Genomic DNA, 27,027 nt, shown 5'->3' on the forward strand with positions numbered 1-27,027 from the left:
AGGAGATATTTCACAACTTTCAAGAAAAATATATTCCACTGAGGAAAAAGGGGCGTAAAAGAAAAGACAGCCATCCATGGCTAAGTAAAGTAATAAAGGATAGTATCTGACTGAAAACAAGGGCATATAAAGTAGCCAAATCTAGTGGGAGGATAGAAGATTGGGAAGCATTTAAAAGCCAGCAAAGAATAACTAAAAGATTAATTAAGAAAGGGAAGATAGATTATGAAAGTAAACTAGCAAAACATATAAAAACAGATAGCAAGAGTTTCTACGGTTATATAAAAAGAAAAAGGGTGGCTAAAGTTGGTCCCTTAGAGGACGAGACCGGGAAATTAGTCATGGGGAACATGGAGATGGCAGAAACGCTGAACAAATATTTTGTATCAGTCTTTACAGTAGAGGACACTAAAAATATCCCAACACTGGACAAACAGGGGCCTATAGGGGGGAAGGAGCTAAACACGATTAAAATCACTGAGGAGATGGTACTCGGTAAGATAATGGGACTAAAGGCGGATAAATCCCCTGGACCTGATGGCTTACATCCTCGGGTCTTAAGAGAAGTAGCGGTAGGGATTGCGGATGCATTGGTGGTAATTTTCCAAAACTCCCTGTATTCAGGAAAGGTCCCAGCAGATTGGAAAATTGCTAATGTAACACCCTTATTTAAAAAGGGAGGTAGACAAAAGGCTGGAAACTATAGACCAGTTAGCCTAACATCTGTGGTTGGTAAAATGTTGGAGTCCATTATTAAGGAAGCAGTAACAGGACATTTGGATAAGCAAAATTTAATCGGACAGAGTCAGCATGGTTTTATGAAGGGGAAGTCATGTTTGACAAATTTGCTCGAATTCTTTGAGGATGTAACAAACGGGGTGGATAAAGGGGAACCAGTGGATGTGGTGTATTTGGACTTCCAAAAGGCATTTGACAAGGTGCCACACAAATGCTTACTGCACAAGATTTAAAAAATCACGGGATTGGGGGTAATATACTGGCATGGGTGGAAGATTGGCTATCTAACAGAAAACAGAGAGTTGGGATAAATGGTTCATTCTCGGGTTGGCAATCAGTAACTAGTGGTGTTCCGCAGGGGTCAGTGCTGGGACCCCAACTCTTTACCGTCTATATTAATGATTTGGAGGAGGGGACCAGGTGCAACATATCCAAGTTTGCCAATGATACAAAGATGGGAGGGAAAGCAGTGAGTGAGGAGGACATAAAAAACGTGCAAAAGGACATAGACAGGCTAAGTGAGTGGGCAGAAATTTGGCAGATGGAATATAATGTTTGAAAGTGTGAGGTTATGCACTTTGGCAGAAAAAATCAAAGAGCAAGTTATTATCTAAATGGAGAGAAACTGCAAAATGCTACAGTACAAAGGGATCTGGGGGTCCTGGTACATGAAACACAGAAGTTTGGTATGCAGTTACAGCAGGTGATCAGGAAGGCCAATGGAATCTTGGCTTTTATTGCAAGGGGGATGGAGTATAAAAGCAGGGAAGTCTTGCTTCAGTTATACAGGGTACTGGTGATGCCACACCTGGAATATTGTGTACAGTTTTGGTTTCCATATTTAAGAAAATATATACTTGCTCTCGAGGCAGTTCAGAGAAGGTTCACTCGGTTGATTCCGGAGATGAGGGGGTTGACTTATGAGGAAAGGTTGAGTAGGTTGGGCCTCTACTCATTGGAATTCAGAAGAATGGGAGGCGATCTTATCGAAACATATAAGATTGTGAGGGGGCTTGATTGGGTGGATGCGGGGAGGATGTTTCCACTGATGGGTGAGACTAGAACTAGGGGGCATAATCTTAGAATAAGGGGCTGCCCTTTCAAAACTGAGATGAGGAGAAACTTCTTCACTCAGAGAGTAGTACATCTATGGAATTTGCTACCTCAGAGAGCTGTGGAAGCTGCAACATTAAATAAATTTAAAAAGGAGATAGACAGTTTCCTAGTTGATAAGGGAATTAGGGGTTACGGGGAGCAGGCAGGGAAGTGGACGTGAGTCTAGGTTCGGATCAGCCATGATCCTATTGAATGGCAGAGCAGGCCCGAGGGGCCGTATGGCCTACTCCTGCTCCTACTTCTTATGAATAGCTTGGACATTGTAGGGATGCTTTATGGTGCTGGTGTGGGGTGGTGTCAACCTGGTGCATCATGTGGTCGCCAGGGTGTACAGTGTTAAGTGAAACAAATCTGGACATGGTGAGGCCATCCCTGGCGTTCTGGGCAGCAATGTGCATGGGTGATGATGCCCTGTGTCCAGTGCAGCATCAGTTGACTGCGGAGAAGGTTGGTGTGGATGTTAGTGCTGCTGATGTGCCCGGTGATGCTGGTTTTGGGGCTGATCGTGTTGGGATTCTGAGGACCAAGGTGAGATTTTTTTCAAGGGCACCGATGCTGATGAAATAGATGGCAGATGAGGTTGAGATGACAGAACCGATGTGTCATTGGTGAGAGAGGTTGTTCCAATGAGGTAACACTGGATAGAGAGTTTGCTCCAAACACTTGCTAGCTGCATAAAGGTCAATCTATCTTCTAAATGCAGTAAGCAACAGCTTCTAACTTTGGAAAGTGATGACCTATGAAATGGGAGCTATCATAGACCATTTGCAGCTGTCAGGTTAGTAAATCATTCCATCCTGACGCAACACCCAACCTACTTACCTGACCTAATCCCCACGCTGTGGGAAACTCATGGAAAAGCTGGTAAAACGGTAAGTACATGGTAAAATGGTGCTTAACTACCTTTTAACAAGCTTTTAAGTATCTAAATTGGCTGACCCGCCGCTTGGTGTCGGGTCTGTTCAGGGATGACAGACCTGACACTTGGGAAACTGACAAGGAGGTGGGTTTACAGCGGGATACCGACCCGCTGTCAATCTTTTTGATTTTGGCAGCGGACCCGCCTCCAAACCCACACACTGAGGGCCGGCAAAATTCCGGCCAAGATATTTGTTTAATTTCACTGCCACTTCCTTATTCCCCATTATAATTTCTCTTGTCTCAGCCTGTAAGGGACCCACATTTACTTTCACTAATCTTCTCCTTTTTACATACCTATAGAAGCTTTTACAATCTGTTTTTATGTCTCTCGCTAGTTTACTCTCATATTCTATTTTCCCTTTGTTATCAATTTCTTGGGCCTCCTTTGCTGAATTCTAAAATCCTCTCAATCCTCAGGCCTACTATACTGTTTAGCAACATTATAAGACACTTCCTTTAATTTAATACTACCTTTAATTTCTCTTGTTAGCCACGGTTGGACCATTTTTCCCATGGTGTTTTTATTCCTTAAGGGAAAGTATATTTGTTGTGAATTAGGAATTATTTCTTTAAATGTTTGCCATTGCTTTTCTACTGTCATATCTTTTAATCTAGTTTCCCAACCTACCTTAGCCAACTTGCCTTTCATAACATAGAAACATAGAAACATAGAAGATAGGAGCAGGAGTAGGCCATTCGGCCCTTCGAGCCTGCTCCGCCATTCAATGAGATCATGGCTGATCATCCAAATTCAGTACCCTGTCCCTGCCTTCTCCCCATATCCCTTGATCCCTTTAGCCTTAAGAAATATATCCAACTCTTTCTTGAATATATTTAATGAATTGGCCTCCACCGCCCTCTGTGGCAGAGAATTCCACAGGTTCACCACTCTCTGGGTGAAGAAATTCCTCCTCATACCGGTCCTAAATGGCTTACCCCTTATCCTTAGACTATGACCCCTGGTTCTGTACTCCCCGGCCATCAGAAACATCCTTCCTGCATCTAGTCTGTCCAGGCCTGACAGAATTTTATAGGTTTCGACGAGATCCCCTCTCAATCTTCTAAACTCCAGTGAGTATAAGCCCAATCGACACAATCTCTCCTCATGCGTCATTCCTGCCATCCCAGGTATCAGCCTGGTGAATCTTCGCTGCACTCCTTCCATGGCAAGAACGTCCTTCCTCAGGTAAGGCGACCAAAACTGCACACAGTACTCAAGGTGCGGTCTCACCAAGGCCCTGTACAACTGTAGCAAGACATCCTTGTTCCTGTACTCGAACCCTCTTGCTTCGAAGGCCAACATACCATTTGCCTTCTTAACCGCCTGCTGCACCTGCATGCTTACCTTCAGCGACTGGTGCACAAGAACACCCAGGTCTCTTTGCACTTCCCCTTCTCCCAATCTATTGCCATTCAAATAATAATCTGCCTTCCTGTTTTTGCCACCAAAGTGGATAATCTCACATTTATCCACGTTATAGTGCATTTGCCATTTTTCTGCCCAATCACCCAACCTGTCCAAATCGTACTGGAGTTTCACGACATCCTCCTCACAGCTTACCCTCCCACCCAGCTTCGTGTCATCTGCAAATTTGGAGATATTACATCCAATTCCCTCGTCCAGATCATTAATATATATTGTGAACAGCTGGGGTCCTAGGACCGATCCTTGCGGTACCCCACTAGTCACTGCCTGCCACTCGGAAAACAACCCGTTTATTCCAACTCTTTGCTTTCTGTCCGCCAACCAGTTCTCTATCCAAGTCAATACCTTGCCCCCAATCCCATGTGCCTTAATTTTGCACGCTAATCTCTTATGTGGGACCTTATCGACAGCCTTCTGAAAGTCCAAATACACCACATCCACTGGTTCTCCCTTATCTATTTTACCAGTTACATCCTCAAAAAATTCCAGTAGATTAGTCAAGCATGATTTACCTTTTGTAAATCCATGTTGACTTTGTCTGATCCTGTCACTGCTTTCCAAGTGCTCTGCTATTACATCTTTTATAATAGACTGTAGCATTTTCCCCACTACCGATGTTAGGCTTACCGGTCTATAATTTCCTGCTTTTTCTCTACCACCTTTTTTGAATAGTGGGGTAACATTAGCTACCCTCCAATCCATGGGTACTGTTCCAGAGCCTATCGAGTTCTGGAAGATGACCAGCAATGCATCTACTATTTCTAGGGCCACTTCCTTAAGTAACCTGGGATGTAGATTATCAGGCCCTGGGGATTTATCGGCCTTCAGTCCCATCAATTTTCCTAACACCATTTCCCTACAAATACTGATTTCTTTCAGTTCCTCCCTTTCATCAGACCCTATGTTCCCTGGCATCTCTGGGAGGTTATTTGTGTCCTCCTTTGTGAAGACAGAACCAAAGTATGAATTTAGTTGGTCTGCCATTTCTTTGTTTCCCATTATAGATTCCCCTGATTCTGACTGCAAGCGACCTACACTTAACTTCACCAATCTTTTTCTCTTCACATATCTATAAAAGCTTTTACAGTCAGTTTTTATGTTTCCTGCTAGCTTACTCTCATATTCTATTTTCCCTTTCTTATTTAATCCCTTTGTCCTCCTTTGTTGAATCCTAAACTGCTCCCAATCCTCAGGATTATTGCTTTTTCTGGCCAATTTATATGTCGTCTCCTTGGATCTTATGCTATCCCTAATTTCCCTTGTTAGCCACGGTTGAGTCACCTTTTTTGCTTTATTTTTATGCCAAACTGGGATGAACAAATTCTGTAGCTCATCCATTCGGTCTTTGAATGTTTGCCATTGCCTATCCACCGTCAACCCTTTGAGTGCCATTCCCCAATCAATCCTACCCAACTCGCTCCTCAGACCATCGTAGTTTCCTTTATTTAAATTGAGGACCCTAGTCTCTGAGTCAACTATTTCATTCTCCATCTTAATGAAGAATTCGATCATATTATGATAGCTCCGACCCAAGGGGCCTCGTACAACAAGATTGCTAATTAACCCTTTCTCGTTACATAATACCCAGTCTAAGATGGCCTGATCTCTGGTTGGTTCCTCGACATATTGGTCCAGGAAACCATCCCGTAAACACTCCAGGAAATCCTCCTTCACAGTATTGTTACTAATTTGGTTGGCCCAATCTATATGTAGATTAAAGTCACCCATGATGACTGCTGTGCCCTTATTGCACACTTCTTTAATTTCCCTTTTCATGCCATCCCCAACCTCTGCCTTACTGTTGGGAGGTCTATATACCACTCCCACTAATGTTTTTTTCCCCTTAGTATTTCTCAATTCTACCCATACAGATTCCACATCATCAGAGCTAATATCCTTCATTACAATTGTATTAATCCCTTCTTTAACCAGTAATGCTACCCCACCTCCCTTTCCTTTTTGCCTATCTTTCCTGAATATTGAATACCCCTGGATGTTGAGTTCCCAGTCTCGGCCATCCGTGAGCCACGTTTCCGTAATCCCAACCAAATCATATTTGTTTACCTCTATTTGCGCAGCCAATTCGTCCACCTTATTACAAATGCTCCTCGCATTAAGACACAAAGCCTTCAGGCTTGTTTTTTTAACGCTCTTAGACCTATTAGAATTATTATTTACTGTGGCCATGTTTGATTTAAACCGTTGATTTCTCTGACTGCCACTTTTGTTTTTCTCCTTCCTATCTTTTGCTTTTATCCCTGTTTCCCTTTCCTCTGTCTCCCTGCTCAGGTTCCCAACCCCCTGCCATTTTAGTTTAAACCCCCCCCCGAACAGTGCTAGCAAACCTCCCCGCAAGGATATTTGTCCCGTTCTGGTTCAGGTGCAACCCATCCAACTTGTACAAGTCCCACCTTCCCCAGAAGCAGGCCCAGTGATCCAGGAAACTAAAGCCCTCCCTCCTGCACCAACTCTTTAGCCATGCATTCATCTGCTCTATCCTATTCCTATACTCACTAGCACGTGGCACCGGGAGTAATCCAGAGATTACAACCTTTGAGGTCCTGCTCTTTAATCTGCTACCTAGCTCCCTAAATTCTTGCTGCAGGACCTCATCCCTCTTCCTACCCATGTCATTGGTCCCAATGTGAACCACGACCTCTGACTGTTCACCCTCCCCCTTCAGAATACCCTGCAGCCATTCAGTGACATCCTTGACCCTGGCACCAGGGAGGCAACAAACCATCCTGGAGTCACATCTATGGCCACAGAAATGCCTATCAGGCCCCCTTACGATGGAATCCCCTACCACTATTGCTCTCCCACTCTTTTTCCTCCCTTCCTGAGCAGCAGAAGCACCCCTGGTGCCAGGAAGTTGGCTGCTGCTGCCTTCCTCTGGTAAGTCATCCCCCTCAACAGTATCCAAATTGGTATACCTGTTTGAGAGGGGGATGGTCACAGGGGTCCCCTGCACTACCTGCCTGCCTCTACTGCTCTGCCTGATGGTCACCCATTTCCCTTCTGCCTGTGCAGCCTTTACCTGCGGTGTGATCAACTCACTATACGTGTTATCCACGACCCTCTCAGCATCATGAATGCTCCAAAGCCCATCCATCCACAGCTCCAGCGCTGCAATGCGGTCTGCTAGTAGCTGCAGCTGGATGCATTTCTGGCACACATGGTCGTCAGGGACACCGGCAGTGTCCCTGAATTCCTACATAGAGCAAGAGGAGCAAAACACGGGGCTGGGCTGTCCTGACATGACTTACCCTTTAATTAATTTAAATTAAATCAATACCACCAATTTAATGATATACTCAAGGACGCTTGCCTGCCAGCAGTCCCCGCTACACCACAGAGACCCTAAAAACTATAAACCACAGAATTTAAGTTTTGTAAAGAAGGAGAAAGAGTAAATATTTACCAACCAATCACTTACCCGCTTTCTGGTGACGTCACACTTGGATTACCTTTTACCTCTCTCCTTCCCTCGGACTTCGGAGACTGGAGACTGGAACGCCTTACCTGGGTCTCTGAAGCCTTTTTAAGCTTCCCGCTCGCACCTCCCGCCGACACCTGCGGTCTGAGGCCTTACCTGGGTCTCTGAAGCCTTTTTAAGCTTCCCGCTCGCGCCTCCCGCCGACACCCGTGGTCTGAGGCCTTACCTGGGTCTCTGAAGCCTTTTTAAGCTTCCCGCTCGCGCCTCCCGCCGACACCCGCGGTCTGAGGCCTTACCTGGGTCTCTGAAGCCTTTTTAAGCTTCCCGCTCGCGCCTCCCGCCGACACCCGCGGTCTGAGGCCTTACCTGGGTCTCTGAAGCCTTTTTAAGCTTCCCGCTCGCGCCTCCCGCCGACACCCACGGTCTGAGGCCTTACCTGGGTCTCTGAAGCCTCCCCAGAAGCTTCTTTACTACAAGGTTATTAATTAACCCTGTCTCATTGCATAGTACAAGCTCTAAAATAGCCAATTCCCTCATAGCTTCCTTGACATACTGATCTTGAAAACGATCTTGAATGCATTCCATGAACTCTTCCTCTGCACTATTTCTGCAAATTTGGTTTGCCCAGTCTATATGAAAGTTCAAAACCCCCATGATTACTGTATTACACTTGTTACATGCATCTCTAATTTCTTGATTATACACTGCCCAACACTACAACCACTGTTAGGGGGCCTATAGACTACTCCCACTAGTGTTTTCTGCCCCTTGTTGTTTCTTAGCTCCACCCAAACAGATTCTACATTTTGTTTTAACAAGCCAAGATCCTTTCTTTCTACTGTCTTTATCCCCTCCTTTATTATCAGGGCTACCCCTCCTTCTTTTCCATTCTGCCTGTCTCTTCTAAAAGTCAAATATCCTGGAATATTTAGTTCCCAAGCTTGGTCACTCTGCAACCACGTCTCAGTAATGGCTATTAATTCAAACCCATTTATTTCTATCTGCACTATTAATTCATCTATTTTGTTGCGAATGCTTCATGCATTCAGATATAGTACCTTTAGCTTTAGCTTTTTTCTATTTTTCCCTGATGTCACTTTCGTCACAAATGCTCTATTACCTTTATTAATCTTTCTGTCCCTTCCTGACCCACTCTGCTTATCTTTACCCAGATCACTACTCTGCTCTACAGCCTTGACATTTCTATTACTGCTTTTGAATTTACCATTTCCTGAATCCTCCCATCTCCCCTTCATTAGTTTAAAGCCCAATCTACCGCCCTAGTTATTCGATTTGCCAGGACACTGGTCCCAACCCGGTTTACTTTCAAGTTAATGCCCCACGCAGGTAGAATGGGCACTCTCCTCCAGGAATTCTTCTTGCTTTTAGGAAGCTTTAGAATGAGTTGCAGAGGAATGATCAGATAGAGATTTGCTACACCTGATGCATGTTGCACAGACCTGCAGTTATTCAAGTATGTGGGTTCACCGATTCTGTCAGAATTTCTTGGGCATGTGAGAGGAGATGTGTCTTCACCATCCACACTTGGCCATGGAAGCCTTTCTGCATGGTGATATTGGGCATTTGATGTGCCATCTTGTACAAGCAGAAAAGTAGCCTTGAGATGCCAGAAGTTGAAGAAGCACATACACAGTGACAGATATGCACAACCTGCATGCTAACCTGATGTTAATAGAAATATAAAAACATAGAAGATAGGAGCAGGAGTAGGCCATTCGGCCCCTCGAGCCTGCTCTGCCATTCAATGAGATCATGGCTGATCATCCAAATTCAGTACCCTGTCCCTGCCTTCTCCCCATATCCCTTGATCCCTTTAGCCTTAAGAAATATATCCAACTCCTTCTTGAATATATTTAATGAACTGGCCTCCACCGCCCTCTGTGGCAGAGAATTCCACAGGTTCACCACTCTCTGGGTGAAGAAGTTCCTCCTCATCTCAGTCCTAAATGGCTTACCCCTTATCCTTAGACTATGACTCCTAGTTCTGGACTCCCCGGCCATCGGGAACATACTTCCTGCATCTAGTCTGTCCAGGCCTGACAGAATTTTATAGGTTTCGATGAGATCCCCTCTCAATCTTCTAAACTCCAGTGAGTACAAGCCCAATCAACACAATCTCTCCTCATACGTCATTCCTGCCATCCCAGGTATCAGCCTGGTGAATCTTCGCTGCACTCCTTCCATGGCAAGAACATCCTTCCTCAGATAAGGCGACCAAAACTGTACACAATACTCAAGGTGTGGTCTCACCAAGGCCCTGTACAATTGCAGCAAGACATCCTTGTTCCTGTACTCGAACCCTCTTGCTACGAAGGCCAACATACCATTTGCCTTCTTAACCGCCTGCCGCACCTGCATGCTTACATTCAGCGACTGGTGCACAAGAACACCCAGGTCTCTTTGCACTTCCCCTTCTCCCAATCTATTGCCATTCAGATAATAATCTGCCTTCCTGTTTTTGCCACCAAAGTGGATAACCTCACATTTATCCACATTATAGTGAATTTGCCATGTTTCTGCCCAATCACCCAACCTGTCCAAATCGTACTGGAGTTTCACGGCATCCTCCTCACAGCATATCCTCCCACCCAACTTTGTGTCGTCTGCAAATTTGGAGATACTACATCCAATTTCCTCGTCCAGATCATTAATATATATTGTGAACAGCTGGGGTCCTAGGACCGATCCTTGCGGTACCCCACTAGTCACTGCCTGCCACTCGGAAAAAGACCCGTTTATACCAACTCTTTGCTTTCTATCTGCCAACCAGTTCTCTATCCAAGTCAATACCTTGCCCCCAATCCCATGTGCCTTAATTTTGCAAGCTAATCTCTTATGCGGGACCTTATCGAAAGCCTTCTGAAAGTCCAAACAGACCACATCCACTGGTTCTCCCTTACCTGACTTTCCTGAGTACAGCCAGCGCCTGTTACTGTGTGCGTGCCTGGTGGTTCTTTCCATCATGCTTACCCTTGGTGTCAGTGTGTGATCTTTGATCTATTAAACATTGCTTCGTGATTCTCCTGAATGGCTCGAGTGTGTGAGGTGCCTGGCGGCTGCATTTCTCCAAAAGCCTCATGGCAGCTAAGTGCTGAGATGGATTAGCTGCAGGCTGCACCTCTTGTGTTGCTGCATGGGCAGCTTAGCTCTGCCTTTTTTCAGTCATATGTGCATGCAGCAGAGGTAACTGGCAGGTGGGCACACAGGTGCTGCTATCCTGACAGATGGCAGCATCATTTGACTGCATTCTGGACCTTGAAAATGTGTCCAGACTAGTTTGTACCCCAGTGTCTTCCTTCTGCTTCTTTTGTGGCTGAGAGCCCTGATATACTTATTGGCCCAGTAATTCCGGGCACAACGCGTGAGTACGGACGGGGTACTCACGCGTGTGCCCAGAGGAATTGCCGGTTTTCAGCATGCACAGCGCATGCGCTGAAAACCGGCATTTCCTGTCCTCTGACCCAAGGGGTTAAGCAGCAGAACGTGCGCGACTGCACAGGCAGCGCGTGCGCAGTGAAATTCCTTTCTTTTTTCAGAGTTGCGCGTGTGTAAAGGCCTCCGGTCTTTACGCATTGAAAAACCACACGTAAGTACTTAGTTTTTCAGGTAAGTGGGCTTTTAGTACAATTGAGAATTTTTTTTTCCACAGGTTTGTTATTTTTAAAGAATTTACAGTAAGGTAAGTTTCGTTTTAGCCCCGATTTTTTATATAATTTTTTTTTTCAAATTTTAAAATTATTGTTTAAAATAGTTTTTCAGAGTTCTTTATTGTTCATTTAAGTAGTGCAATGTTTTTTTTAATTTTCTTTCAGGTTTAAGTAGTGTTTTGGGGCCAGGAGTTTTCATGAGTTTGACAGCTCTTACTGTCAAACTCATGAAAGAGTTTCCCCTCCCCTGATTGGCTGCACAGTGCTCACCTGATCCCAGCCGGCACATCGCACTAACTACGTCGCTGGATCAGGTAAGCACATCGCGCCAACATCAGAACCGGGCCAGTGACAGGAAATGCAAGCAGGCCCGGGCTTCAGATGTCGGCGCGCAGGGTGAGTGCACATCGGGGGCTTGCACGCGCAGCAAGCTCCCGATCCTAATTTCAGGGCCATTGTGTAATTCATCTCTTGCCTAATTATAGATTATTCAAATTAAAGATTTTGTATACATTAAATGAAAGGAAATTCTGCTCGTCAGAGTTTTTTCATGCTTATTGTTCAAGGGGATCTGAAACCTACACGAAATAGTTGGTAACTAGTCTCATGTCTTTCTACATGTAATAGATTTTTTAAAATTCATTCACGGGATGTGGGCGTCGCTGGCAAGGCCACCATTTATTGCCCATTCCTAATTGCCTTTGAGAAGGTGGTGGTGAGCCGCCGCCTTGAACCGCTGCAGTCTGTGTGGTGAAGGTACTCCTACAGTGCTGTTAGGGAGGGAGTTCCAGCATTTTGACCCAGCGATGATGAAGGAACAGCGATATATTTCCAAGTCAGGATGGTGAGTGACTTGGAGAGAAACTTGGAGGTGGTGATGTTTCCTTACGCCTGCTGCCCTTGTCCTTCTAGGTGGTAGAGGTCGCGGGTTTGGGAGGTGCCGTCGAAGTAGCCTTGGTGAGTTGCTGCAATGCATCTTGTAGATGGTACACACTGCAGTCACGGTACGCCGGTGGTGGAGGGATGGATGTTTAAGATGGTGGATGGGGTGCCAATCAAGTGGGCTGCTTTGTCCTGGATGATGTTGAGCTTCTTGAGTGTTGTTGGAATTGCACTCATCCAGGCAAGTGGAGAGTATTCCATCACACTCCTGACTTCTGCCTTGTAGATGGTGGAAAGGCTTTGGGGAGTCAGGAGATGAGACACTCGCCACAGAATACCGGGGGACTGTAGCATAATTGTTATGTTACTAGATTAGTAATCCAGAGGCCTGAACTAATGATCAAGAGTTCAAATCCCACCATGGCAGCTGGGAATTTAAATTTCATTTAATTAAATAAATCTGGAATAAAAAGCTAGTATCAGTAATGGTGACCATGACACTACCGGAATGTCCTTTAGGGGAGGAAATCTGCCGTCCTTACCCGGTCAGGCCTATATGTGACTCCAGCAGTATGGTTGACTATTAACTGCCCTCTGAAATGGCCTAGCAAGCCACTCAGTTGTATCAAACCGCTACGAATAACAATAGAATGTTTCTCCTTTTGTCTAATAGTCCCTATTCTGTCATTGCAGAGGGAGCGTCTCTGGTATCTCGCCCTGTCTTGTACCTTTGGCATCAGTGTTTTCTGGTTTTACTGCTGGTGGGCATTGCGCAATGACTTCAGCAACTTAAATGAGTAAGTGTGAAATGTTTCCAACATCTCTCTGTTGGTAACCTCCCAGTGTCCTGCTGGGAGATGCCTGTTATGTTTTTGGGCTTTCACCTGCTCAGCACCAAACACCATTCCTGTAAGTGAGTCCTCACCCCAACAAGGTGGAGTGTGTCTTTATATGCCAATATTTGGGTAATTGTAATGAGCCCAGGTGTCAATCCAAAATCTTATATTTTGTCTTACTATCACTTGCTTCTATGTGATTTGGTTGATTTTGGAAAGCGGTAGAATAAGCACTTTAGCAGACCATGACTTAGGTTGTAGACTGCCAGATTTATTAACAATAAATAGATAAGTAAACAATAGCAAAGGATAACAACATATTTACAGTAATATACAGAACGTATCTATCCTCCCTTGGAATGTAGAAAATAATAGTAACGTCTCTTGTGCTAAAATGCAATGCAAAACTGAACTGAAACAAGGCCACTGACCATAAAGTTATTAGTGAACTGGAGGGGGAGTTTGCAGCTAACCTCTCACAGTGCCTCCTCTCTCTCCCTGATGACTTCTGAAGAACTGGTGAGCTGGGCAAAGGCTGCCAAATATCAGTCCAGTCAGGCAGTCTCTGGCTACAGAGCCGTCTGTTAAATGAACTACAATAGATCGCAACTCCACTCTTCCTTTCCATATTTCCATTAGGAGAACATCCAGGTCAGAGTTGCTGATATTGACTTATTTTCTTTTGGCCTTTGCTGCTATCCTTGTCACCCATGTTTCCTCCTTATCCCTATGCTTCCATTACCCCTTTAAGGAGTAGCAAGTTTCATATCCTGCTATTTACAGGTCTCTGCTTCTCCACCAGCTATTTTCCTCCCCTCCATTCAGGCCCATTTGAAGCCTAACTCCCACCCTTTCCCTGGTTTTATGCCAACCCCTGGTTGCAGGTATTGCAGGTTGGATTTTGACAGCCTGCACACCTCTATATTTCAATTAGCTGGCCTCACAATTTACAGCAGGGTCAGCCCCATGACCTTCTTTGACTCACTTCCGGCGATATTGGAATTTCAGTCCCATCATCTGTTCCTGTCATGTGACTGGGTCATTTCTTTAATTGAACTTGGTTTTAACCCAAAGTTAACATAACAAAAAGATGGAAAGTCATACTCCATGGACAAGCACTACATTTTGTAACAATATCTTTCCAGCATCTCTCCAGGAGATACCATTCCAGCGTTTTTCTGGAAGATGCTTTTCAACTGTCTCTCTGGGAGATATCATTCCAGTGTTCCGCTTCTTCTTCTTCTTCTTCTCCTCCTCTTAGGCAGTCCCTCGGAACCGAGGATGACTTGCTTCCATATTAAAATGAGTTCTCAGGTGATGATGAGTACAATGCGGGGCCTACAGACTGTCACAGGAGGGGCAGACGGTGGTTGAAGGGGTGGGTGGGTGGGGTGCTTGGGTTGATGTGCGCTGCCTGCGCATGGCTTCCGCTTGCTCTCGGCGAAGAGACTCGAGTGGCAGGATTTTCAGTGGGCCGTGGAGGCGGGATTGGAGGCGTGTGTGGGGTTAAAATCTCAAAATTGGGGGGCACGAACCCATCCCGCCCCCAACCCACCTCCATGCCAGTTTCAAAGGAGGCGGATACCCGAACTGCGCTGGGACCCGCCTCCCAGAGGCGGGAAGGGGATTAGTGCCAATTAACTGCCTGTTAACAGGTAGTTAACAGGCAGTTTTTAGCCTAAACCTTATTTTTATTCCTGAAGTGTGGGATTCCCGACGGCTCCAAACCACGCCAAGTTAGCGAGGCATGCCGTCGGGCTGAAGATCTTGGAGGGTTCAAGATGTCCTGTGTTCAGGTGAGTGATGGGTGCATGAGTTCAGAGGTAAGTGTGTTTGGTGTGTGTAAAGTGTTTAAAGAAGTTTTACTTACATTTACTTACCTCTTCAGCCTTTCTTCGTTCAGGTCTCGGGAGTCCCTCATCTCACCGGCACAGAAAGCAGAATGGCTGCGAGCTGTCAAAAGTTGCACAATTCAACTTTCTGTTCTGGAGAGATCTCTAAATCAGCCTGAGAGGAAGGAATTAACTTGGAGTACAGATTGTCAGTGTTTGACAGCTTCAAACAGGTATCAAACGCTGATATTTCATCTGTCAAAAGCTTTTGACAGGTGAAATGTCAATCTGTGACGTCACCTATTGCCGGGTGGCCCTTAATTGACCTGCTGAGCCCACTAGTCGGGCTCAACAAGGTCAATCAAGTGAAAATCATGTGGGTTGGCCACAACTTGATGGAGACGGGACTACAACTCCGAAAGTTGTAATCCCGTCTCCTACACGCCTCCTCAATGAAAATCCAGCCCGACGCGTTCGGCGCCTTCCCGGATGCTTCTCCTCCACTTTGTGCGGTCTTGGGCCAGGGATTCCCTGGTGTCGGTGGGGATGTTGCACTTTTTCAAGAAGGCTTTGAGGGTGTCCTTGAAGCATTTCCTCTGCCCACCTGGGGCTCTCTTGCCATGTCAGAGCTCCGAATAGAGCACTTGTTTTTGGGAGTGTTCCTCTACAAGCCACCAGTCCAGCATCCTTCTCTGATTCCAGTATCTCTCTGGGAGACACCCTCCTGACATCACTCTGAACAATACTATTCCAACCAGTGTATGTTGAGTTCTCCCTGATCTAACTCTATGAAACCCAACTTCAATTACATCATGAATATAACCTGTTCCCAGTCTTTGGGCTCAATTTTCATTGGGCCGTTAAGACGGGATTGGAGGCGTGTGGGGGGTTAAAATTGCAAAAACTGGTGGGCGGGCCCAACCCCACCTCAATCCCGCCTCCAAGCAATTTTCATTAAATCGTGTCTAATGGTCCCGTCTCCGTCCCGCCTCCAAGAGGTGGGATAGGTCGCTAAGGCCATTAACAAGCACTAAATTGCCTCTATAATGCCATTTTGAAAGGCCTTTGCGATTTTAACCCTTTTCCCATGTGAAGCACCCCTGTTCTGAAACATGGCGGTGAAACCTGGCAGTAGCACAATTGGACAGCTGACTTTTAGCTGCAGCTCCACCATTAACGAGGATATTTGATCAGCCATCATTTGCAGGTGGCAGGACTTTGTTGTCTCAGGTCTGGGGGAACTTTTAGAAGGCATAACCACAGCTGTGGAAGTTTGGAGCCCGACACCCATCTCCAGTGTGGCCTCCTGGGAAACCCCTCTCACCACCTTGACTGAGCGCTTCCTCAACTGAGGCATCTACCAGAAGCATGGGAGCCATTTATTTCCTTCCCTTCTGAACATCAGATGAGGACGAAGACCAGCCGCGGCACCAGCAGAACCATGAACAACAGCAGCGCCAACATCAGAAGCACCAACAGGAGCGCCAAGCTGCTGCACACCCACCTGAAGCTGCACAGGCCAGAAGGCACAAGCGCGTGACCACATTGCTGCCCGGGATGCAAGGAAAGCACTCATCTTGGCCAGATTTGCTTAGCCTAGCCAATCAAGCACTTTTGCCTCGCAGCTTCTTAACTGAGCATCGACAATGGCCAAGAACCAGCAGATTCCTAGCTAATTGACCACCATACTGACAATTGCAAGTAATCCTAAGCCCTCAATGTGGAAGTTCCATTCAGAAAATGACACATGCCACAACTATAGCAGTAGCCATCAGATTTTTTTATTTACAGTAATCATCTGATGGCTTTTTAACATAAAACATCAAATTTCACCCAAGTGACTACCCTTGTGGCTATTTGTGCAGTATCTTTCTCTTACACGTGCTCCTACATGGTGCTTCCCCTGTGGCTTCAGCAGATGTGGAGGCCCGTTGCTCACTTTCTTGCTGCTCCTGTCTCGACACCTTTGGCGGGCGTCCTCTGGGGTTGCGAGCCTGTGAGGGCTCGCCAACAGTCTGCTGCTCCTGCGGCTGTGCAGGGGTTGAGATGCCGATCTCAGTTGGGTGTGGACTCTGGTGGGGCTCTGACTGAGGGCTCTGCAGTGGCATGGAAGTGTGAGCGCTTGGAGAGGAGTCCCCACTTCCTTGATGTCTGCCACCAACTTCCCTCTCATGGGTCAGGTCCCCCTCAGTGCTTGCAAGTGGCTTGAGAGCAGCTTGCTGCACATCAGGGGGGCCATGGGGACCCATATCTGCAATGGCAGTCCTACTCAGAAGGACTTCCATGAAGGTCTGGTTTCTTTGTTCAATAGATGACCATCGCTCCTCCAGAGATGTCATTCTATTCAGAACACTCACCATGTTTTCTGCACTCTGGCAACTTATCACCTCCATGGAGGTTGCCATCCTTTCCATGGTGATGCGTTCATGCGCCAATGACTCCACAAAGTCTCTGCTCATGTTTGCAATGGACTCCTCCATTCGCTCCACACTTGCAGCGACCCTGGAGACAAAACCTGCCAGAGACCCCTGCATCTGTTCCTGGAGTTCCAGCACTGCTGATCTTGTGGATGGACCCAGAGGCAGAGGGTCGACATGCAGCTGAGCCGAGCTGGCAGAGTCCTGCACCCTCCGACTAGGACTCTCCACTGCTGTCCCTGTCTCCACCATCTGCTGATGCTCACTTGTGAGCTGTGATACACCAGGTGACAACTCTACTCTCTGTCCCAAAGGTCCCACCGAGGTGTGAGTGTCTGCGCTGGTGCAGGGTGCGCTTAATTCTGCTGACGCTGTGCCCTCAGAGGTTGCAGCTTCCTCTGAGGAGTCTTGAGGCTCATGTTCTTCCTCCTGGCTAATGGGGATGGGTGCTTGCGATGGTCCTGTGGGGGAGTAAAGGAAAGAGTCAGAAATGTGATGCCAAGGTTACATGCACATTGCATATTGCAGATGATCATAAGTTCATCTGTTAGAGCTTCAGCATCATTATCAGTGACTCATGCAATGTCAATGAGAGAGATGGAAAACTATTCTTTCACCAGCTTGCTGTGATGCACCCGTCTGTCCGTCCCCCACTTGCGCATCGTCCTCCACTCCCACGATCTCCAGGACCGCACCCTCCCAGGGGTGAGGTGGGCTACTGAGGGTGGCCCTCCTCCTGTCCTCGCTCTTTCTCTCTTATTGTGAGCTCTCTTTTTCTGCAATGAGGGAGACAAGTGGAGGTTGAGTAAGAATGAAGGAGTGAGTGTAGAGATTCCATAGCATAGATGCTTAGAGGGAGACAAAGATGGAGTGAGGTGGCAAGACCAGTTGTAATTGCATCACAGTGATAGGGAATATGAGGGCTGCATAGTCGAATAGTTAGGTGAATGTGACCATAGAGAGAGAGGGAATGGGTAAGGGTGCATGGATGTGAGTGTCAAGTGGGATGTGGAGGAAGAGATTGCTAAAGCTGAGTGTTGGTGAGGAGAGGCAATGGGGATCAGATTGAGGGTGATGGGAAATTCATACTCACTTTTCCAGTGCGTAGAAGGTCATGAAATCTCTTCCTGCACTGAAGCCAGGTTCTGCAGGTTACTGACAAGGAGTTGACCTCCTCTGCCACCTGGATCCACACAGCCTTGGTTTGCTGGGGAGGCTTCTTCCTCCCTGAAGAAGGAAAGAGCACCTCTTTATGTGCTCTTGCTCCCTCAACTGAAGCCTGCAGGGCAACGTCATTGAAGCGGGGTGCAGACCTAGGTCTCTGGCTGGCCATTCTTACTGCAGGTGCCTCTCACTGCATAGGCCAAAAGGTTGGCAGCCTGCAGAAGAAGCAAGGCTTGTTGCAGACCTTAAATGCAGCAGCAATGATGACGTCATCGGAGGCGACTTTCAGACTGGAAAATCTCATTGGCCATGGGTTCCCACATATTGGAACTCAATTGGCCAGTTAGGTTAAAATTGCATCATTTTCCCACATCGATTTAGTATCGGGTGGCTAACACGAAATGCGGATTACACGACGCCAGCCCGCCCCAGTATCAAAATCCAGCCCTTTGTGTCTGGAACTTCATGATTTTGCATCAGAGGGAGTCTGCACAAAATGGCTGCTTCCAAACTGGCCCTAACCAAGCCTGATTAAGGCATAAAGTACAGCAACAAGGGATATTTGAGCACTTGGCAGATTGTAATTTTCCTTTGATCTCATGGTCCACATACTTCCAAAAATTCCCTAGTCTGAACCTTATGCAACTAATTTGGAAATTCTTTGCCTGCCAGTGCATAAGGGATTCTTCTCCGATTGAACCATGCTCAACAACGCAATGTAGAAGGAGCTTTCTATTATATCTGACGCCTACTATACCCAGTTTGGAATCACTTAAGACTATTAGCAGATACAACATGTGCATCACACATGAAGGGTGGGCTGTTCAAGGAGTAACTGCTTCCTGTTCCATTACAGGCATTTATTTGCAAAGATGCATCAGTGGTTAGACTGGTCAGTGATTCTCCTGGTATTGACAGCCATCATCTTTAGCTACTTGTCTCTGTTAATGGTAAGTTACTGATATGTTATATATTTGCTGGTAAGTCATCGACTTATTTGATATTAAATTTACTGGGGCACTGCGGTGCAGTGGGTTAGGCACAGGCCTTGAAGCCCGAGTTCAAATTTGGCCCAAATTGATCACATGAAAATCTTAGCTGTCTATTGGCTGCAAGGTCTTACGTGAAATGAATTTGGGCAATTTTAGTGCAAATGGGCCGACTGAACATCACAAAACTTGTAGCTTGGCACAGAATGGTCAATCTCATTTCGAGAGGTTGAAGGATGGCCAGTATCGGAAATAGAACACTGGTGCAACCTTTCAAAGTTGGGGCTGAGGTATTTTGTTGGCCATGTAAAGGGAGCTTTTACTTGGCCTCCAACCTGCGCAAAACCTGACCTAGAAGTGTTGATGAGACAGCATTAAGAGATCTTTAGTCTCATCTAATCCATACTTTACCTCACCTAGGAGAGCTGAATTGAGCAATGTAAAGAGATTTATACTTTGCATCTACCCTGTGCTGTATCTCACCTGAGGCTGGTAGTGTTTGATGCTGACATTGAGTGCCTGATATGGAAAGCGTTCTTTTCCTCATCAATAATATCCCTCAACTTGACGGACACAAAATTCAACCAAAATAATTTCCATAAAGTAACTATATATATCAACATAATTATCCACAAATTGTACAGTGACAATGGAGAGACACACTATTGAAGTTCTCTTCAGTTGATGCAAAACAATATCAATCAAACCTTGTCCAGCATTAGCAACGATTTTTAAAACACCTGTGAACCCTTCAAATTTACATTTGTCTGGACATGAAAGCAGACCCTGGATGTAACGTGAAATCCAATCAGAGAATTGTAGAAAATCACAGAAGCAGTTCTTCATTCACAATGCTTACTGAACTTATAAAACACAGATAATATGCGTGTCAAATTCTAATGGTCTCAATGTTTGTCAGTCTGTTATTGTACCACAACCCGTGCAGTTGGAAAGTAATAAATAAACTGACCCACAAGGTTGTACTAAAACATATGTTTTTCCGCTGGCAACAGATATGTATATACACCCACCTACAGAGATATTTGTAAACCATCCGACCCACTCATTAGATTATAGCCTGTAATTCACTCCCAGGTATCCATTATTCTATATACAAACCATCCAAATCCCTCAATTTAATTTCAGCCTGCAAAATTCCACTTTTTCCTTTACAACCCTATAATGCAGCACATGATAAATAGAATTCTGGGATATTACACATGATACATACCCAACAACCGTGGGAAATAGAGGACACATATTAGGAAACTGAGGTATAGATTACAAGATCAATACGGATAAAGAAGGACATTCAACCCATCTAGAAAAACCTATAGCCCTTCACCACAGCATCCAACTATCTTTTAAATGAGTCCAAGACTTTTCACTTCAGCGCTAACCAGCGATCATTTCCACATGTTGGATTATTCATTGGATGAAGAACTTCCTCACAGCAGTCCTAAATTTGTTTTTCACCAGTTGCAGACTAGGTAACAATGGGATATACAAGATAGACACTAAGGAACAGCACAATATAGCTGATATACATTGGTGAACAGTAAGGTATATAGATATATCCTGGGGAACAATGGGAAATAGAAGATACACATGGTAACAGCAAGATGTAGAGGATATACACTGGGGAACAGTGGGATATAGAGGATATACACTGGGTTTCTGGGATATAGAGGATACACACTGGGGAACAATGTTCCCGCTAAGCTGCACAGTCATCTGCAAGGTCCCGCACAGGATGCTCACCGGCTTTTCCATTGTCGATACCATGCATGCGCAAAAGTTTGAATGGGCTGCACATTGGGGAGGCAGGTCACGCAAGAGCTTACCATTGCTGAGGAACTATAAGATCCAAGGAGAGGACATATAAATTGGCCAGAAAAAGCAGTAAACCTGAGGATTGGGAGCAGTTTAGGATCCAACAAAGGAGGACAAAGGGATTAATTGAGGGGAAAAATAGAGTATGAGAGTAAGCTTGCAGGGAACATAAAAACTGACTGTAAAACTAGCACGGTGGCATAGTGGTTAGCACTGTTGCCTCACAGCGCCAGGGACCCGGGTTCGAATCTGGCCTCGGGTGACTGTCTGTGTGGAGTTTGCACATTCTCCCCGTGTTTGCGTGGGTTTCCTCCGGGTGCTCCGGTTTCCTCCCACAGTCCAAAGATGTGCAGGTTAGGTTGATTGGCTATGATAAATTGACCCTTAGTGTTAGGGGGATTAAATACGTGGGGTTACGGGGATAGAGTGGGATATGTGTTGGTGTAGGGGTTACGGGGATCGGGTGGGATATGAGTTGGTGCAGGCTCGATGGGCCGAAATGGCCTCTATCTGCACTGTGGGGTTTCTGTGATCTCTTCTGTGATCTGTGATCTGTGAAAAGCTTTTATAGATATGTGAAGAGAAAAAGATTGGTGAAGTCAAGCATAGGTCACTTGCAGTCAGAATCAGGGGAATTTATAATGGGGAACAAAGAAATGGCAGACCAATTAAATACATACTTTGGTTCTGTCTTCACAAAGGAGGACACAAATAACCTCCCAAAGATGTCGGGGAACATAGGGTCTAATGAAAGGGAGGAACTGATAGAAATCAGTATTTGTAGGGAAATGGTGTTAGGGAAATTGATGGGATTGAGGGCCGATAAATCCCCAGGGCCTGATAATCTACATCCTAGGGTACTTAAGGAAGTGGCCCTAGAAATAGTAGATGCATTGCTGGTCATCTTCCAAAATTCGATAGATTCTGGAACAGTACCCATGGATTGGCGGGTAGCTAATGTTACCCCACTGTTCAAAAAGAGTGGTAGAGAGAAAATGGGGAATTACAGACCGGTAAGCCTGACATCGGTAGTGGGGAAAATGCTAGAGTCCATTATAAAGGATGTAATAGCAGAGCACTTGGAAAAAAGTGACCGGATCGGACAAAGTCAACATGGCTTTACAAAAGGTAAATCGTGCTTGACTAACCTACTGGAATTTTTTGAGGATGTAACTGGTAAAATAGATAAGGGAGCACCAGTGGATGTGGTGTATTTGGATTTTCAAAAGGCTTTCGATAAGGTCCCGCATAAGAGATTAGCGTATAAAATTAAGGCACATGGGATTGGGGGCAAGGTATTGACTTGGATAGAGAACTCGTTGGCAGACAGAAAGCAAAGCGTTGGAATAAACGGCTCTTTTTCCGAGTGGCAGGCAGTGACTAGTGGGGTACCGCAGGGATCGGTCCTTGGACCTCAGCTAGTCACAATATATATTAATGATCTGGACGAGGGAACTAGATGTAATATCTCCAAGTTTGCAGGCGACACAAAGCTGGGTGGGAGGGTAAGCTGTGAGGAGGATGCCGAGAAACTCCAGGATAATTTGGACAGGTTGGGTGATTGGGCAGAAGCATGGCAGATGCAATATAACGTGGATAAATGCGAGGTTATCCACTTTGGTGTCAAAAACAGGAAGGCAGATTATTATCTAAATGGCAATAGATTGGGAGAAGGGGAAGTGCAACGAGACCTGGGCATCCTTGTGCATCAGTCACTGAAAGTAAGCATGCAGGCGTAGCAGGCAGTTAAGAAGGCAAATGGTATGTTGGCCTTCGTAGCGAGAGGGTTTGAGTACAGGAACAAGGATGTCTTGCTGCAGTTGTACAGGGCCTTGGTGAGGCCACATCTTGAGTATTGTGTGCAGTTTTGGTCGCCTTATCTGAGGAAGGATGTTCTTGCCATGGAAGGAGTTCAGCGAAGATTCACCAGGCTGATACCTGGGATGGCAGGAATGACGTATGAGGAGAGAGTGGGTCAATTGGGCTTGTACTCACTGGAGTTTAGAAGAATGAGAGGGGATCTCATCGAAACTTATAAAATTCTAACAGGACTAGACAGACTAGATGCTGGAAGGATGTTCCAGAGAGTGGTGAACCTGTGGAACTCTCTGCCAAAGAAGGCAGTAGAGGCCAATTCATTAAGTATATTCAAGAAGGAGTTGGATATATTTCTTAAGGCTAAAGGGATCAAGGGATATGGAGAGAAGGCAGGAACAGGGTACTGAATTTGGATGATCAGCCATGATCTCATTGAATGGCGGAGCAGGCTTGAGGGGTCGAATGGCCTACTCCTGCTCCTATCTTCTATGTTTTATGAACAGCGATTTAGAGAGAATACACACTTGGGAACTGTGGGATTTAGAGGATAGACTAGGGAACAGCAGGATATAGAGGATACACACTGGGTAACTATTTACTCTCTCAAATTCTTTCAAAATTTTAAACACAACTATTGGATCTCCCCTTAAAATTCCAGTGATTACAGCCCTAGCTTTTCAAGTGTCTCATTAGAACTAACTATGACCCATCAATGGTTTCATTCCAGTGAATTTAGATTGCACCTTTTCCATAGCTCTGATATCTTTACTTGAATGGGATGCCTAAACTATATATAGTATTCTGATAGCAGGCCCATCCAATTTGTTGTACAAATTCATCATTAACTCTTTCTTTTTGTATTCAATACCATTATATGTTAACCCCAGAATCTTATTGCCTTTTCCACCTGAAATCCTGCTTTTAAAGATCTGTAATCTAAATATTTCTGTTCCTCCATTCCTTTAAGCAGTTTACCAGTTTTTCCACTCATTCTCCAGATGTAGAGGATAAACAGTGAGATCAGTGGAATAGAAAGGACACAATGGTGGAAACAGTTGGATATAGAGGATACAAAATGGGACTATATTCTGGGCGACAGTGTGATAGACAGGCAAAAAACTTTCAACAGTGAGTTTTGAAGGGGGCACATTGAGGACCAGTGGAATATAAAGGAAACACACTGTTGAAAGTGGGATACAGATAATATCCTGACGAAAGGTCATCGACCTGAAATGTTAACTGTTTCTTTCTCCACAGATGCTACCTGGACTGCTGAGTATTTTCAGCATTTTCTGTTTTTATTTCAGAGTTCCAGCAACCGCAGTATTTTGCTTTTTTATACACATATTACACGCTGAGGAACAATGCAATGCTAATCAATGAATGTAATGCTACTGAAACTAATTTTAAAAACTGCTCAACAGTGATTGCCCTTATATTTCATTGATGATTTTGATTGGTGACTTTCCTGTTCATTGTCGCATTGAAAATGAGTTGCAGGCTGGTTTCTCAGTAAGTTATTGCTGTACTGCTTTTGTTGTTTCAGATACTTGCACTGTGTCACTTTGCTCTGGGAGTACCACTTTACTTACACTGGATTAACAAGGTACTGTTACATATATGCTGACCGTCTGCATTTCATGCAAAAAGTCTGCATTTTGGCTTGGTATCCATGGACAAAAATCAGCACCATTTCTGGCTCCCCCAGTATTGTCACTTCTGGCTCTCACTCACAACTCCTTCTTTAGGGGATTGAACACACTGTATGCTATGGCTACAAATTCTCACAATAATTTTGCAAGATCAAGTATTTCTTACCAGTGTGCAGTGGCATTTAATCCCTTGGAACAGCAACAACAACAGGTAGGAAACAGGAGCAGTGCTGAAGGGTGAAGGAGAGCCAGGAGTGGTGCTGATGGTGGTAGGGGAGCAGAGAGTAGAACTGACGGTGCAGTTTGGAGTAACATTGAGGGAGGAGGAGCGAGAGTGCCAGCATGAATTGAGGAGAAAGAAAAGAATAGTGCCAGCAGCAGTGCGGGCGGAGGGGAAATAGGATGATAGCATGAACTGGGAGAGGAATGAAGAGAGGACTGCCAGTGTGACTTGAGGGAGAAAGTATAAAGTGCCAGCATGAACTGAAGTGTGCGGAGGGAGATAAAGAGTTATAAGAACATAAGAAATAGGAGCAGGAGTAGGCCAATCGGCCCCTCGAGCCTGCTCCGCCATTCAATAAGATCATGGCTGATCTGATCCAGCAACCGCAGTATTTTGCTTTTTTATACACATATTACACGCTGAGGAACAATGCAATGCTAATCAATGAATTTAATGCTACTGAAACTAATTTTAAAAACTGCTCAACAGTGATTGCCCTTATAGTTCTTCCATGAAATGATATTAGGGGAGAGAATCAACTCTATAAACAATTTTAAAACAATTTAACAACAGGGAGTACTACCACATATCAATAATAGCCACAAAGTTCAACTTGACGGGTAATGGAATATTGGGTATACATGCAGCTTAAGCAGGCCCACTGCATGTTCAGTGTAACTACCTGTCATAGGCCAATATTCAGGATCACTTTTGAGTCAGCTATCTTTAGACTGTTAATAAGTCCTGGTTCCATGGGAGTCATTGGGATGCCAAATCAAAGTTAGAAGGAGTTCATCCCAAAACAAGAGCTGCTATAACATCAGCCATCACATTAGAATCCATGAAGGACTCACTGCAAGACATGTTTTAAAATACTTGTAAAATAAAGTTGAGACAGGGCATTGTTTTAGTGGGGGGAAGGGAAATGTGGACAGTGTCAGACCTGGGAAAAGAAGAGGGGATATAGACTATGGTTGCACTTGGGAAGGGGAGAGAGGAGATTGGGCAACATTACTTAAGGGAAGGGCTGAAAGGGAATTGGATAGGATCTTACCAGGGAGAAGGAAAAAAGACAATGCAGAAAATGGGGAAAAGAAAACCAGGTAGGATTCATACCAAAGCAAAAAAGAGCAATTAGGGTGATTTTGAAGAAGAGAAGCATGAATACTTTGACAGTGAAAAGTTGCAGTTGTGTTTTCTCATTTCTTAAATGGTCTCCTTTGTGTACTGAGTGCTATTGTCTGTAGTCTCTTTAGCACCAATGATGATTTTACATAATGTGATCCTGGGCACACAGCACCAACACTGCTGATCTCCAGCTGTTGGCTGTATCTGCAGCTGAATGTCCTGACCTCACCCTATAGTGGTGCCTGAAACACAACATGAAATCCTGCAATAATTCTGCAACAGTCTTCTTTTCAAGTGTAGTTTCTTATTCTCCAGGCTGCCATGCTGATTTCTGTCTTGCTGATCCTAGTCTTGATGATGGCCATTGGAATTATGTGGAATGAAGAATGGGACACTGTACACATGTCATTTCAAGTGAGTTTGCTCAGTAATCATAGAATCATAGAAAGTTACAGCACGGAAGGAGGCCATTTCGGCCCATCGTGACCATGCCGGCCAACAAAGAGCTATCCAGCCTAATCCCACTTGCCAGCTCTTGGTCCGTAGCCCTGCAGGTTACAGCATCCCAAGTGCACATTCAAGTACTTTTTAAATGTGGTTAGGGTTCCTGCCTCTACCACCCTTTCAGGCAGTGAGTTCCAGACCCCCACAACCCTCTGGGTGAAGAAGTTTCTCCTCAATCTCCTCTAAACTTTCCAATTATTTTAAATCTGTGCCCCCTGGTTTTTGACCCCTCTGCTAAGGGAAACAGGTCCTTTCTATCCACTTTATCTATGCCCCTCATAATTTTATACACCTCAATAAGGTCTCCCCTCAGCCTCCTCTGTTCCAAGGAAAACAGACCCAGCCTATCCAGTCTTTCCTCATAGCTAAGATTCTCTACTCCCGACAACATCCTTGTAAATCTCCTCTGTACCCTCTCTAGTGCAATCACATCTTTCCTGTAAT

The 27,027-nt window shown here is 45.2% G+C and overlaps 1 protein-coding gene across 4 annotated transcripts in view; it reads left to right on the forward strand.

Annotated features, from left to right (window-relative positions):
* The window catches only part of LOC147125153 (glycerophosphodiester phosphodiesterase 2-like), a 181,621-nt gene that overhangs the window by 84,395 nt on the left and 70,199 nt on the right, over window positions 1-27,027 (forward strand). For 3 of the 4 annotated variants that reach the window (XM_085998271.1, XM_085998274.1, XM_085998272.1), the window contains exons 3-6: window positions 12,881-12,984; window positions 19,293-19,386; window positions 24,623-24,682; window positions 26,395-26,493. In XM_085998271.1, the coding sequence (XP_085854397.1) occupies window positions 12,881-12,984; window positions 19,293-19,386; window positions 24,623-24,682; window positions 26,395-26,493 (357 nt within the window). Of the gene's footprint in view, window positions 1-11,775; window positions 12,263-12,880; window positions 12,985-19,292; window positions 19,387-24,622; window positions 24,683-26,394; window positions 26,494-27,027 lie in introns of those variants that run through there. The other variant, XM_085998277.1, reaches the window with a different exon arrangement.

This window comes from Somniosus microcephalus, chromosome 1 (assembly GCF_052327205.1).
Source record: "Somniosus microcephalus isolate GS21.2 chromosome 1, FLI_Smic_1.0, whole genome shotgun sequence".
NCBI classification, from domain to species: Eukaryota; Metazoa; Chordata; class Chondrichthyes; order Squaliformes; family Somniosidae; genus Somniosus; species Somniosus microcephalus.